The sequence below is a fragment of the Crocuta crocuta genome, unplaced genomic scaffold (assembly GCF_008692635.1).
Source record: "Crocuta crocuta isolate KB4526 unplaced genomic scaffold, BGI_CrCroc_1.0 scaffold207, whole genome shotgun sequence".
NCBI classification, from domain to species: Eukaryota; Metazoa; Chordata; class Mammalia; order Carnivora; family Hyaenidae; genus Crocuta; species Crocuta crocuta.
In genome coordinates this window covers 2672913-2688982 of record NW_027531996.1, presented here as the reverse complement: position 1 = coordinate 2688982, position 16070 = coordinate 2672913, and the positions used below count along the sequence as shown (strand labels likewise).

The window sequence follows — 16070 nt, the reverse complement described above, 5'->3', positions numbered from 1 at the left end:
GCTGGTGGCATGAAGCCTGCTTAGAATTCTCTCTCTCTCTTTCTTTCTGCATGTCCCCCCTCTCAACCAATAAATTTAAAAACTTTTTTAAAAACAAAAAAGAAAGCCCAGGCAAAGAGAGGTTTAATGGTTTGCCTGAGCTCATAGGGCTAGTAAATGGAGCTACCTAGACTTGACCTCAGGACTCTGACTCCAAGCCTGAGTGTATGGAGTCAATGGCACAGTGGCACCTGAAGACTTGTAGCATGAAGTCACACTTTGGTTTTGGATTCCTGCCTCTGTAATTTACTAGCTGTGTGACCTTGGATAAGTCCCTTGATTCCCTATGCTTCAGTTTCTTCATCTATGAAGAGAGAATAAAAATGTACTACCCACCTCATAGGTTTTTGTGAGGGTTAAATGAGAAAATACATGCAAAGCATGTAGAAGACAGAGCTCAACATGTAAGTACAAGAAAAAGTTAGGGGTGCCAGGGTGGCTCAGTCGATCAAGCTTCCGACTTTAGCTCAGGTCATGATCTCGCAGTTCTTGGGTTTGAAGAGAACCCGCGTTGGGCTCTGTGCTGACAGCTCAGAGCCTGCAGTCTACTTCAAATCTGTGCCTCCCTCTCTATTTGCCTCCCGCCCCCCACATTCTTCCTCTCTCTGTCTCTCAAAAATGAATAAACGTTAAAACATTTAAAAGGTTAGCTATTATTAAAATATTACTATTATTTCTATTTATTATCATGATACATTTAATGCATTTTATTAATAAAAAGAACTTGAGATGGCTACAGATAACTTCTTACTCTTTATCTCTATGCCCTTTCACTTAGAAGGAATAAAAATAGTCCTTATAATGCCTCGTCTAGAAACTATAGAATATACTGTGGCTAATCCCAGTTTCTATCATCTGTTTACAATGCCTGCAAAATTGCTTTAAAAAATGGTAAATAGGGGGCACCTGGGTGGCTCAGTCGGTTAAGCCTCCGACTTTGGCTCAGGTCATGATCTCATGGTTCGTGGGTTCGAGCCCCGCATTAAGCTCTGTGCTGACAGCTAGCTCAGAGCCTGGAGCCTGTTTCAGATTCTGTGTCTCCCTCTCTCTGGCCCTCCCCTGCTCACTCTGCCTCTCTCTCTCTCAGAAATAAATAAATCATTAAAATTTTTTAAAAAAATGGTAAATAGTTCAGCTCGAAGAGGTATCATGTGAGAATATGATATGAAAATCTTAAGACCAGAATTCATTGAGTGGGCTGCCTTTTCATTAACATTTATAATGAAAGTAAATGAGAATGAAATCATTTCCTAAGAAGCCAGTTCATTTTGTCCTAAAATCATTATGCCTTAAATAACTATTCCTACTTTCTGTTAACGCTGTTGACCTGAAAATATTTTCATTGTATCTTCATATGATAGCTCTATTGAGACGTAACTCACATACCATAAAATTCACCCTTTAAAAGTGGTGTTGGGTATATTCCCAGAGTTGTGCAATCAGCACTGTTATCTAATTCCAGAACATCTTTATCACCCCCAAAAGAAACACACTTCTCATTCTCAGTCACTCCCCATTCCCCCTGCCCTTAGTGCCTGGAAACCACTGGTTTATTTTCTGTTCCTATCGGTTTGCCTATTCTGAACACTTCCAGGCGCTGTATTTGATAAACTATAAAGATAATATCAAGCTTAGAATATCATTTTCCTCTGAGGTGGATTTATATTTGCTTCTGAAAGAAGAGTTGTGGATTAGTTATCTCACATTACCTCAATTACTCTAATTACTCAGATTGCTTCGACAGATTGAGATAATTCAAAGCTGATTTTTTCCCTGGGCTCTCAGCAGGGAGTTAGGAGGGCGCCTCTCTAGCAAGCTCTGAGCACCTATTGCTGTTGGCCCAAATCCTGTAAATTTGTGTCGAATTCCATACACCTTCTCAGTCTCCCAACCTTTCATGAACTTTCCTCAATTTCGATGACTTCCCTGCGGGAAAAGCCATGCCCAGTGCACAACCCAGCACTGGGTTGCCATTACCCAAATCCTGGCTCTGTAATTTGGTCTGTCCTGTTAACTCTTCAATATCTTCAGGTTTTTTCTTGTCATATTTCCTGATTTTTCCAATTTTTCCTGGAATCTTCTCAGTGAGAAGTCTCCTTTACAAGCCAGCAGCTGTCTCCTTCTTCATGTAGAACAGATGAGGAAGAAAATATTTCCACATATTAATCAGCCCCCAGAAGCTTCAGAAAAATCTCTGGGCTCTGCCGTTGGGAGGAGGGATACACCCACCGAGCAGGGTTTGTGAGGGTTCAAATAGATAGCTTAGACCAAGTGCTTGGTGAGTCTGCAATAATCATTTCCCAATTTGTTCCAACCTGTACAAATCACAGAGCCAAATTTTGAGCCTTCTAGCAACTTATGACTCAGAAACTTATGATACATCCTTTGTGGAAGAAGTCTTAGTTCAACTTCATTATCCTGTCTGTGTTCCAAGGATTTCATCCACTTTCTTTAAATCTTGTATTGCAAGTATCTTTATGAAGATAAAGATAAATCACTTTGATAGGAGGTGGGACATAAATAAGTAAATAAAACAAGTTAAACAAAGGTATTTTAAACTGCTATATGCTATACACACAAAAAGAAATATGGAGATTAGCACAAGATCAAACAGCTTCCCTGGAGGGGCAGGACTTCAAGGTCCTTTGTCTTCTCAGGCCACGTGCTGACATCCTTGTTTATCTTTAAAAGTCTAATCCAAGGATCTCTCCTTTGGAAAGCCTTCTCTGATTCCTCCACACAAGTGTCTTTCCTTAATCATATTGGGCTATATATTGCTGGACAGTGTCTTCTCATTCTCTTTATATGCTTCTAACCTCCACAATGCCTAGAAAGAGGACTGCCTTAAATTGAATGATTTTGCAACAGCTTTACTGATATATTATTGTCAGGCAATAAATTGCACACATTTAAAAAGTACAATTTGGTAAGTTTTGGCTTATGTATACATCTGTAAAACTGTCACCACCATCAAGATAATAAATATATCCAGCACACCAGCCATTCATTTATTGGTGGACATTTAGGTTGTTTCGAAATTTTATTTTATTTATTTCTAATGTTTACTTATTTTTTAGAGACAGAGAGCTGTCAGCACAGAGCCTGACACAGGGCTCGAACTCACGAGCCGTGAGATCATGACCTGAGCCGAAGTCAGATGCTTAACTGACTGAGCCACCCAGGCGCTCCTCAAAATTTTATTTTAAAAAAGCTGCTATAAGCATTCATGTACAAGGCTTTGTATGGACATATGGTTTCTTTTCGTTGGGAGAAATACATAAAGTAGATTGGCTGGGTCATACGGAGGATGTTTGCATACTTTTTACAAACTGTTTTCAAAGTTTTATCATTTTACACTCCCAAAAGCTGTATATGATAGTTTCACTTGCTCCGCATCCTCCCCAGCACTTAGTATAGTCAATCTGTTGACTTTTAGCCATTCTAATTGGTATGTGGTAGTATCTCATTGTGGTTTTAATTTGCATTTACTTAATGACAAATGATGTTGAACATCTTTTCATATGCTTTGGATGTTTGTTTATCCTCTTTGGTGTCTGCTCAAATATCTTGCTTTTATATGTGTGTATATATATATACATACATGTATGTATATAAATGTTTGTTTAGATCTATGGTCCATTTTGAGTTAATTTTTATATGTGGAGGAAGATATAGGTCCGAACTCATTTTTCTTCATAAAATACCCAATTATTTTAGCACCATTTCTTAAAAATTTTAAGGCTTTTCTAGCTCCACTGAATTGCCTCTATAATTTTGTTAAAAATTTTGTTAAAAATCAATTGCCCATAAATGTGTGGGTCTTTTTTTAGACTTTCCTTTCTGTTCCATTGATCTATTTTTCTACTAATACCACACTGTCTTAATGACCATATCTTTATATAAGTCTTGGGATTAGATAATATTAATCCTTCAATATTGTTCTTCTCTTTCAGAAGACTATTTTGGTCTGTTGTGTTTTAGTAGGAATTTTAAAGTGAATTTATCAAGTTTTACCTTAAAAGAAAGGCTGCTGAGAATTTTATAGTGATTGCAGTGAATGTATAGATCAGTTTGGGAACTGACATCTTAATAATATTGAAACTTCCAATCCTTGAATATGGTGTATTTTTCCATTATTTCGATCATCTTTTATTCCTCCCAGCAACGGTTTGTAGTTTTCAATATAGAAATCTTCCAGGTCTCTTGTCTGATTTATCCCCAAGTGTTTCAAAATTCTTTATGCTTTTGTCAATAGTGTGTATACATGTGTGTGTATATATTATATACTATTTAAAAATATTATTATAATATTTTAATATATACAGACATATAATAGATGCATACATACATATATTATTCATATATTATTTACTTCTATTATTATTTGTATTATATATGTATATATATATAATTTCAAGTTCTAATTGTGTGCTAATGCTATGTGGAGATACAACTGCTCTTTGTATCTTGATCTTATATGCTCCTACCAAATGAAACTTTATTAGTCCTCAGAGAGTTTTGTAGATATGTTTCTACCCAGGCAATGCATGTCATCTATGAATAAAGGCCATTTTATTTCATTTCCACTATTGATGACTTATTTCTTCTTGAATCGAATTGAGGTTTAATAATGTTGGAAGTACAGGGACCTGAGTTTTAATGCCAATTCTGCCATAACTCATTGTGTAAAGTTTGGCAAGTCGCTTTCTTCTCTGAACCCCAGTCACCCTGTAAAATGATCTATCTTCTCTCCCACTTCTAACATTCAGTCAGACAAATAATGCTTTCTGAAAGGTATTAGCATTTCTAGTTGTAATCCAGGGCTTCCTGCCTCCAGGCTTCCGAGTCCTTCCTTCTTCCCGTTAAGCAGTTGACTCATGTGCTCAGGACAGTTGAGTTGAACTGCAGGGTGTCACCTCCTCTCCTCCTAACCTTCCAGTGAAATAGGGGAGTGGCTGTATTCGGTCATCTTTTTGCCATTTGTTCTGCTGCCTCCTATTGNCCAGCTCAGAGCCTGGAGCCTGTTTCAGAGTCTGTATCTCCCTCTCTCTCTGACCCTCCCCTGCTCACGCTGTCTCTCTCTCTCTCTCTCCTAGAAGTAAATAAAAAAATATATATATATAAAGAAAAAGCAATTTCACTTAGTATTTTTTAAAACTTTGTCTTTATACACATTCCATCCTTGTGCTTTTGAATTCAATCCTTATCAATGATGTAATGTTACGATCAGATAGGGTAGGCTAAAAAGCTGAAAAGACTGACTCCTATCCTACAGGAACTTGAGTCCAGAAGGGCAATGGTTCATTCTCTCTCCATCCTTTTGGGAGAGGTCTGGGCAGACAAAGCTATACTGAACTATGTTAGAGAAGGCCTGGGTCTTCTAAAATAAAGAATTTGGGTAACTCCAAGCTACGATGGAAATAAGTCGACTTTTTTATTCTTTTGAGTTACTCTGCATCTAGATTCCATGTCTAGGTTTGGGAGATATCTCTCATTCTGAGAAGGAGCCCACCTCTCAACAGAGGAAAGATTTGTCCGGCCTTTCTGGCATCTGGGGCATCATTTAAGCCTGCCAAATCTGATATGCTAACCCCAAATTCTGAAGGCAAACCTAGTGATATAGAAACTATGCAAACTCTGTCTGGCAATGAAAGGCAGCTGCAGCTACATCTGATCCCCTGAGTCAGTTGTAGTACATCTGATTTGTAGAATTCAGAATCATCTATTTCAACTCTTTCATTTTGCAAATGCAGTGTGGGATAAATGAAGACCAACCAAAGGAGAACAGGGAAAGTTTCTTTATACAGAGCTTGCTATAGCAAAGAAGTCAGCTACTATTACTTGTGTTTTGGCACAGACTTACAGGCCTGCATGAGTAGGAAAGCTTTACAGTAGAAAATAAAGAAGGCTTTGGATATATGCCTTGATTGGAATGGGGAAGCTGTTGGTGGGCTAACTAGAAGCTGATCCTATGTGATTAGTTAGGAGTGCATACTTAGCTTTTCTGGTTCATGCTAAGTTGAAAGTAGGAACAAAAAATAGGGAAGCTTTCAGTTACCAATCAAGTTCTGATCATTTAGGGTCAATTGCTATAGGGGTTATGGTTTGGCTTCCATAGATAGATAGATAGTAGTCTGACTTCATACAAATCCAACTTAAAGATAGCCGACTGGCTTCCTGGGCTGGGTACTATAGGAAATGGGTTGGTTTCCTCGGCTGCAGATTGTGGATTGGAATTCTATTTTTGTATATGGTGTATCCACTGTCCATTCATATATTCAATCTCTCATCAGAAACTGAGGCCCAGAGATGGAGAGTAACCAGAACTGATAGGTCAACATGAGGTTCAGCACATTTGTCTTGTGACCGCCAAAGGAATTTACATTGTGTTTGTTGAAGAGACAATGTTTAGATCATGGAAAAATGAAATTCAACACAGATGTCACAAAGAGTACCAAGAAGTTAAAGTTAGTACTACAGCTTGGCAGGAAGGCTCATCACTTTCCCCTCAAGGCAGAACCATTGCTATAGCCAGAGATTCTGTTAAGTGCCCTCTATTTACTGACATTCCAGCCAGACAGCAAGGTGAAGTGGTTAAATGCATAATTTTCCAGTCTGCCTACTGTCTTCATATTTTACCCTCACTATTGTTAGCTGTGTGAACTTAAGATACTTCACTTTTCTGGTCTTCAGCTTCATCATATATAAAATGTGAATAATCACAGCTATCTCATCATGCTCTTATACAAATTAAATGAGTGGGCACTTACAATGCAGTTAGAACAGCACCTAATACATAATAAGTGCTTGTTCAAGTTAGCTAAGACAATCCAATTTAGTGTTCACATCAACAGTGTAGTATGTAGTATAACCTACACTTTGCAGATAAAGAGACTAAGGAGAGTTATGTCACCTGCCCAAGATAGTGATGGTCAGAGTCAAGATTTTTACTCATATCTCTATGAAGTCATAACATGTTTATCCTTCCTACTGTGCCTCTGAACACAAGATGTCATTGTTGGGAAAGTAAACAGTGGAGTGAGAAGCATATAGAGCTGTGATATCAGAGTGTTCACATTCAACATTTCGTTCTGCCCCCTTACACAAATTACTTATCATCTCTGAGCACTTTGTCCTTTGCAAACTGGTAATAATACTATCTACCTCACAGGGTCGTCTTAACGATTAAACAATGTAATGTATATGAAGTTCCCAGTACAGTGCCTGACACATGATGAGTACTTAATAAACGATAATAATCACTTTAATTGTTGGAGTTGGAGGTGACAATCATAAACCATTCTTAGAGTTTGTCCCTCAATGGACCCACCTTAATGAAGTTTTCCCTTGATGTTTTCACAACCTGACTGGACTTCTTGATGGCTGAGTTTGCCGTTGTTGGTACTATGATGGGGCAAGGAGAGAAGAGACCAAAGACCTGGAGGAAGAGATGGGCTCTGTTGAGAAAAGGAATAGATAAGTAAAGAGGTAACAAGTCAGTATGAACATGGTAATGTGCAGTTCCCAAAGCCCCAGGGTTCCCATGACCCACGCTTCCAGGAAAGTCAGAAATGTCTCTCAGAAAACAGAGGAGGAATTTCATCCTTAGCTGGGGGCCAACCTGGAACACACCCATCTGGAAGACTAATACCCTTGGCAGGGAAAACCATCTCCTCATTGCTTTCCAATGTTTCTGGGAGGTGGTTATTCCAATTTTAATGCGGAGTTCAGTGAACTTGGCTATTTCTGGAGAGTTGAAGCTTAGTTGTTTGTCAGACTGGTCGGAGAAAATCAGGAGACATGCAACTGGAAAATACGATAAAAAACAAGTGAGATGGAGTAAAAATCTGATAGCAAATAGGTGATAAGTATGTGGGATATGAAAGCAGAAGATGTCTTGTTTTCAAAGGAACATTAAAAGAAACAAAAACAAAAAAACACGTGTCTTCCATCACCCTGAAAGGTAGACACTATCATCCTGTTTTCCAGAGGAAGAAACTAAATTCCAAGAAGGTTAAGTTTCACAGCCCAAATCCCGCAGGTAGTGAGGGTTGAGTCATGATTTGGATCCAAGAAAAAAGATCTGGGAAAAATACACCTAAACATTTAAGAGTGGATTATAGGTGATTTAAATTGTTTTCTTTATGTTTCTCTGTATGTTCTAAATTTCCTCTGTTGGGTAGTTGTTACTTGTATAATGAGAAAAGAAACTAGTAAAGTTATTTAAACTTCATCAAGGCCCAAGCTGAGGATTGGGAGCAGAAACCAGGAACAGTGAGGGAAACTGGCTGTGGGAGTGAGGGCATCAGCATTAGTCTGCTGTTCATGAAATTGGGAAAACTAAAGTGCAGCTGGCGGTGCAGTTCCAAGTGAGGTGGGGAAGAAGGAGGCAAGAAGCCCACACCAGAAGAGCCCAGAGAAGCTCAATATGAAAGGGGCTTGAACAGAGAATATTGACTTAGTGGTTGGTCATAAAGACAAAGACTCAACCCAGAAACAACCTACACCCTGGGCGCTGGCCACAGTACAAAGTGGAATAGCTTCAGGAGAAGGTTCATGAACTTCCCTGGGCAAGGCTCAGTAATTAAACTTTGCACCTGTGTGTTCTTAACCCTTATAACAGAATTTCCTGTCCATTGTAATTTGTGTTGCGATAAAGTCTCCTGACGCAAAACCCAAAGTGAGAAAGAAAAGCAGGTTCATAGAAGACAGTGCTCAAAGCCAACAAGGTGAAAGCAGTGATAACTGAAGCCCTTCACTTGGTCACAGTCTCTTTATGTGGAGGGCCGAGTCATAGGGCCAGAGATGCGAGTGGATTAAGAATTGAACTGGGAGTGCATTCAGTAGGAGGGAGAAGGTCCAGGTTCCCATTGGCATCTTTCTTCCCCAAAGGAGCAAGAAGTCCCTAGGTGATATGAGATTCAAGGTCTCTGCGCCATTGTTTTTGCTCCTGAAGCATTTGCAAACTCCAAGAAGATATTATGCAAAGAAAACTTTATTTGTAGAAGTACATTTTTGCCATACAAGATTCCATAGCAAGTACGGGTTGGGGAGGTGAGTGAGGGTGATCAGTAACTGTGAGACAAGTCTACAACTTCACATCACAATTTCTTCTACAACCCACACTTAGTAGCTACTAGTTCACTATTAAATATCTCACAGAGTCTTGGCAGTCAGAAAACATGTCCTTAATTTAATAAAAGTGAATAACACCCCTGGCCACCCCTCTAGAACTTAGAGGGTTTGTTTACTGTACAAAAACTTATAGTCAGGTTATAAATACAATCCATGAATTTTTGAAGTCTTATCCTCTCATACAAAAATAAATAAGTTAAATAGCAAAAATAAATAAATATATTAACTAATAAATACACCCAACAGTGGAAAAGATATTAGCAAAATCTTATAAAACCATGGTCTAGATTAAGGGTGGGAACTCATGGGGACAATCACAATAAGGAAGTAAATAATAAATAAATAAATAATATACACAGCGACCAGCACTAAATTGTGTAGCAGTGAGGTGGTGGTTTGGGGTCAGGCCTTCACGGGTACTGAGGACTGGGACTCTTGGCCAGGACTACCGCCAGTGGGGTCATCACTCTCTTCCTAGTCCATCTCCTCCATCCATTGCAGGAGAATGTCCAGCTCTCCCAAAGCCTTCACCACTGCTGCCTGAGGCGTAAGCTGAAAGACACACACTTCTGTTCTGAGCATCTCATAAAGAGACCACATGTACTCCCGGGTTAATGCTCTCCTTTCACTGGTAGCTCCACTGGGGATTGTAAGCACAGTATTCTTTTCAAGATGGAGAGCATGAAAGAAGTTACGGAATCTTAAGATCTCACAAGAGGAGGGAAAATCATGGAGTCCATTACATAGGGAAACTGAAGCTCAGAGGGTAGCAGCATTTGGACTATAACCCCATCCCCTCTTGAATCACAGAGATCAAAGTAATTAGGCTGTTATTGTTGTTTTTTTTAAGAAAGGTGTGTGTGTGTGTGTGTGTTAGGAATTGCCTACTGTGCAATTTTAATTGAACAAATTTTTATTGTATTAATTACTGGGATGGCTAAGGATTCAGAGATGAATGGCACAATCCCTAGCCACAGGGAATTCAGTCAAGTGAAGGAGACAGAAGCAGACAACTAAACTGTAGTGTGGTGGATAGAAGGTGGAGCTGCACAGGATGACAGGAGAGGCACCTAACTCTGAGAGGCACAGTCAGTACCTTCCTGGAGGTGATGCTTAGGATGAGTCTTAAAGGATGAGTAGGAATTAGTCAGTGAGGAGTGGACTCCAAGCCTTCCTGGCTGTTGTGCAAAGGCACCCAGGTGAGAAACAGCATGGCAGGGGCACGTGTGAAATTGTGACTGTTTTTGAGGGTACGTATAAGTATGTAATGTTGGAAAACCACTGCTTCTTGTTTGTACAGCTGGAAGACCCAAAGATCTCTGGACTGACTTGATGGAATTAAGGCCATTCCCTCTGGAATCCCAGAGCGTCTTCCAGAGACAACACCCTTCTAGAGTCTGGATGGATGTCCCCTGGGTTAAAGCAGAGGGATGGTCCACATGACCTCAGAAGGCAATTATTGAGGGCTGCAAGATTTCTACCAGTATGAATATCCATCCCACCCATTTGTGATCTCAGTTCTAAAAACACACCCATCCCTACCAAGGCCCAAATTGCATATACCTCTTCGAAGTGACTCAGAATCTGGCTGTATTTCTCCGTTGCTTCCTCCCCACAAGGGCATGTCATATGCGCATGCTGAAAAGAATGCCACAGGATGATGGATTTTATTAAAGATTCTGATTATCTGCTCTCACCAGAGAATTCTACTCTTTCACCTATGTTCCTGTACATACTCCATTCCTATAGAAAGTCTTTTCAGACCTCATCATTTGGGATCAGTAAACTAATCATCAGCTAGAAGAAGAGGCCAGCTTTGTAGGCTCAAATATGGAGCTCTTTTTTGGTTACCTAGGCTCTATTCAGATCTTGTCTTGATATTCAACCCCATGGCCTGTGGAGCGGATGCCTCGCACAGGATACACCAATGTACTGTAGGATCCTTTACCTATAGAAAAAGTGTATTTTCATGGATAATTGATAATTGTCATTAACATCAAATAGTACTTTGTAGTTATGTAGACTTTTTGCGTAGGGTGTATACCCTAAAGTCAGTAAAACTGAGTTCTTATTACCTGTCACATGGCACAATATAGATTATGAGAACTTTTGGACTCGGTTTTTCTACCCAGTAAATGGGGGGTAAGAAAGAGCTTGGTTGCTAAGTCATTGAAGCTATGAATCCTTTTACCCAAGACATTTACTCACACAGAGCCGAAGGTCCTTCTTGATGGTCAGAAAAGAGTTGGCAAGACTGCTGGTCTTCCGGAGGATATGGTGGTCAGGAGTCTGATAGTTTTTGAATACCCTGTCCAGGTAGAGTCTCAGTACATGGCGGAGGAGGCAGCACTGATCTGCAGGCTACAAAGAAGACTAGTATGTTGGTGTCATCCAGGGACAATCCCCAGGGTAGTGGAGATGCCTCCAATTCGTATTTCCTCCCAGACTTCCATGGGCCAAGCACGTACCTTTGTGTCTTGCAAAGACTCAGTCTTCCTCAAAATTCTGATGTCAATGATTTCATCTTTGGCTTGCTAAATGGAAGAAGGCAAGGCAGGAAAGGACAGGTCAGTGACTGCTGCCAGGTCTTAGACATCAAGGCCTCTCTCATCTTTTGCTTGCCACGGCCCAGTGCAGTGTCTCTTCTGAAAACACTTTAAAACTGTGAATTACAGCTCTTTCTTGGGAATGCATCCTCCTGGTATGGAGTCCCCAGCCTGTCTCCTTTTGTGATCATACAGCCGGGCTACCAGAGGACAGAGAAGGGCAAGTAGAGAAGGAGAGAGGCAGCCACAGGGGCAGCGGGGAGTTGCCTCCCTCACTTACCACACTGTCCCGTATCTCAGAAAACCCGTTTCGCATTTCCTGAAGGTTTGTGGTGATCACACAACTTCCCAAGTGCAGTGTCTTCAGCCCAGCAGAAGGTGTCCAGAAGAGATAAAACACAGCAGAGAGAAGGCAGATGGGAAGACCAGATGCTTTCATCTTGTGCCAGAATCTGAAGACCATAGGAGCTAGGAATTCAAAGGAAAGAGCATGACTTACTGATTTTCCCAATGTTATGTCTGAAGAAGCCAATTCAGTCACCAGGGACATGCCTTCCCCAAGTGAGCCTTAGTGAAACTCAATAGCTTTGTCTGGCTTTGGACAGTCTGGGCCATCCATCTAACTTACTAAGAAAAGCTGCTGAGCTGCTGTCCTGGAAGAAGAGACTTCGGGTGTTTGCTCAGGGTCTGAGTGTGAGTTGGTGCTACAGGTCCTGACTCCTTTATTCTGTCCCCATCCCAGCCCGATCGTCATTGCCCAGCAGGTAAGGCCCGGAGCAGCAGGCACTTGCAGTGAGTAGACAGAGGATTACATTTCGGGGAAAATGTTAAAACTTGTTTTGCCGAATTGACGTATACAGACTTCTCTTCCACAATGCCAATGTAGCTCACTCTTCTGGTCCCCTTAAGCCCACAGGGGAACTGCGGGAAAACAGAATCTTACAGAAGCTGTTGCTTGGCCACCAAAAACACTTGGGGAAAATTGTCTGGATTTTATGGCTACCCCCAGGGCAGAAGAGCTTAGCTGTTTGGTATTTGTCTGGGATCAGGTTGATTATTTGGAGATAATAGATTTAATTCAACCCCAAAGGCGAATAGAAAGTCAATGATTTCATAACAATCTTACTGCCAGGGAAAGGCAAGATCTGATGGGCAGTCAGCCCAGCTACACCTAACACTTCTCCCTCTAAGGGTGTCTGCGCTCCACAGCACCCTCTACAGAAGACTAGAGTCAGGCACCCTGAGAATGCTGCAAGAGCGGGCTCTTTCCTGGCTCTGCCCAGGTCCCAAAAGAAAGAGAAGAGCAAGAAGGGAACTCATTTCTTCCTGGGATAGGCTGCTCCATAAGAGGGCACTTTATAGTGTTTGCTGAGTTTGAAGATAAATTACAGTGAGCTGGGATTAGGGTAAGGAGAACGGAGCACTCATCTCGGGCACCAAATGTAAGTGGGCACTAAAAGTCTCAATCATCAAGATAAGGAATATTTTCATTCAATATCAAAATTAATGAAAAAATATCCATGATGAAAAACATCAACATNCGGGGTGGCTTAGTCGGTTAGGCGTCCAACTTCGGCTCAGGTCATGATCTCAGTCTGTGAGATTGAGTCCCACGTTGGGCTCTGTGCTGACATCTCAGAGCCTGAAGCCTACTTCAGATTCTGTGTCTCCCTCTCTCTCTGCCCCTCCCTAGCTCAAGGCTCTGTCTCTCTCTCTCGAAATTAAGTAATAAATTCAACAATTTGATTAGCATTTATTGAGCACCATCTTTTTTTAATTAAATTTTTAAAAAAGATATATTAATTTTTGGGGCGCCTGGGTGGCTTAGTCGGTTAAGCATCTGGCTTTCGCTTAGGTCATGATCTCGCAGTTCATGGGTTCGAGCCCCGCGTTGGGCTCTGTGCTGACTGCCAGCTCAGAGCCTGGAGCCTATTTCAGAGTCTGTGACTCCCTCTCTCTCTGACCCTCCCCTGCTCACGCTGTCTCTCTCTCTCTCTCTCCTAGAAATAAAATAAAAATATTTTTAAAAATTATTCATTTTTTAGAGATAGAGCATGAGCAGAGGAGGGGCAGAGAGAGGGAGACAGTATCTGAAGCAGGGTCCAGGCTCTGTGCTGACAGCTCAGAGTTTGATGCAGGGCTCAAACTCATGAACCATGAGATCATGACCTGAGCTGAAGTAGGGTGCCCAACTGACTGAGCCACAAATATCAAAAAGATATTTGAGCACTATCTTAAATTTTGTGCTAGGTACTGGAGTGTGAAGATAAACATGATAATTCTCTATCCTCAGGATATTTCTTACTGTTGGAAAGGGCTCCTTTAGATGTGGCCCTGAACATACCTGGGTAAATGATTGGAAGGACTAGGCTGATTCCCAGAACTGTGTGAATAGTGTAGAGAAAGGGAATTCTCTTACCTGAGTTCAGGAAAGGCTGCTGCTTCTGGTATCCTAGGAGTCGGTCTCAAGCCAAGAGGCTTCCAGTTTTATATACAGGTCACAGAAAGGAAGTGAGCTCCTGCAGGTGAGGGCTGAAACTCCCCTGGAATTTCTCTGGTGGCATCGCACTTCCTCCCATCCTAAGGCAGATTAATTGCAGGCTGCATGACCTCAACCCCTTCCTCCTGAAGATTCCTTCCTAGGAGACTACTACTGGTTATAATTTTTAGATAAAGAATATGCTGGGGGCACCTGGGTGTCTCAGTCAATTAAGCAACCGACTCCTGATTTCAGCTGAGGTCATGATTTGCCGGTTCATGGGTTCGAGCCCCACATTGGGCTCTGTGCTCACAGTGCCAAGCCTGCTTCGGATCCTCTGTCTCCTTCTTGATGCTCCTCCCCTACTTGTGCTCTCTCTTCCTCCCTTTCTCTCTCTCTCTCTCCCTCCCTCTCTCTCAAAATAAATAAGTAAATAAGTGTTATTTAAAAATAATAATAATAAAAAAGGATGTGCCTCTTTCTTCCCAGCTGCCTTCCAGAAGGAAGGTTAAAGGTAATCAGGACAGCAAAGATCACTGAATTACATAACTGGAAGAGAAGTCCAAGAGCTGCTTTTGCTCCTTCCTTTATTATGTTTTTTACTTCATGTTTTGTAAGATTTTATTTGTAAGTAATCTCCACACCCAACGTGGTGTTCGTGGTGTTCAAACTCGTAACCCCAAGGTCAAGAGTCTCATGTGCTACCAGTTGAGCCAGTCAGGCACCCCACTGCCACCTTTAAATCCAGTTCTCCTGAACCAGGTTTCCCCCCAGCACAGACACCATGGGCTGCTGGCTTCTGCTGCTTCTCCTTTGCTTTTGTTATTTCCACCATTTCTTTCCAACAATGGCCACCCTTCGTTCCCTCCACTCATCATTAAAGAGTGGACCTCAATTCTTTATTTTTGAATTATTCTAGGCCACACCACTCCTTTCCTCCTCAGAATTCCAATCACAGGTATTTCTTTGACACATGGGAGAATCTAATGATTCACGAATCTTAGCCTTTTTTCCCTAAGGACACTGGAAGATTTTCTTAGGGACTAATCAATCCATCAGGTAGAACACCTCCCGGTAAGATTAAATCAAAGCACCTGTGATTAACTATACACAATCTTTGAAAATTATCAAGATGGTAGAGATTATAATATATTTCTTTTCAGCTCTTATCTTAATATCTACAACTCCGAGTTCCTGTAGTTGACTTCAGGGATTCGATGGTTTCCAGGATGACTTTCCCATGTTATTTCATTTTTCTGGATTTCAGTTTATGTATCTGTAAAGTGAGAGCAATAGAATAGGTAATGTATAAGATCTTTTCCAAATGTGACATTCAATGTCTCTATGATTCTCTGCTTTTCTACCTTTTGGGTCAGAGCATTCTTTTTAATGTCTTCCAGATGTTCCTTTAAAATGAAGACTAGAGGGATGCCTGGGTTGCTCAGTCGGTTAAGCGTTTCATTTTGGCTCAGGTCATGATCTCACAGTTCATGGGTTCGAGCCCTGCGTCAGGCTCTGTGCTGACAGCTCAGAGCCTGGAGCCTGCTTTGGATTTTGTGTCTCCCTCTCTCTCTGCCCCTCCCCACCTCAAGTTCTGTTTCTCTCTGTCTCAAAAATAAATAAACATTAAAAAAATAAAATGAAGACTATAACTCTTCATTGTAATGCTTGATAAATGTTGAAAATATGTGTGAATATCTAATCTAAATATCTCTTGAACTCATGCCTGTTTTATCATCATTGATGCTAAATAAACTACTTCTCATGGTCATCCATAACCGTAATTAAATTAGTGACAAACATGGTCTGACAAAAATATTTGAAGTCAAAACCTTCAAAAATAAAGCTGTTCCCATGTCAGTCAATTCCTT

At 40.9% G+C, this 16070-nt stretch overlaps 1 protein-coding gene across 1 annotated transcript; it reads right to left on the bottom strand.

Annotated features, from left to right (window-relative positions):
* Positions 1-9065: 9065 nt before the first annotated feature.
* IL20 (interleukin 20) lies at positions 9066-14195 on the bottom strand. The gene is made up of 6 exons (XM_077775109.1): positions 14140-14195; positions 12001-12188; positions 11643-11708; positions 11383-11535; positions 10738-10812; positions 9066-9726 (listed from the first exon to the last, which is right to left on the bottom strand). Exons 2-6 carry the CDS (start codon positions 12181-12183, stop codon positions 9649-9651), a joined length of 555 nt encoding a protein of 184 aa, XP_077631235.1. The 5' UTR covers positions 12184-12188; positions 14140-14195; the 3' UTR covers positions 9066-9648.
* Positions 14196-16070: the final 1875 nt, after the last annotated feature.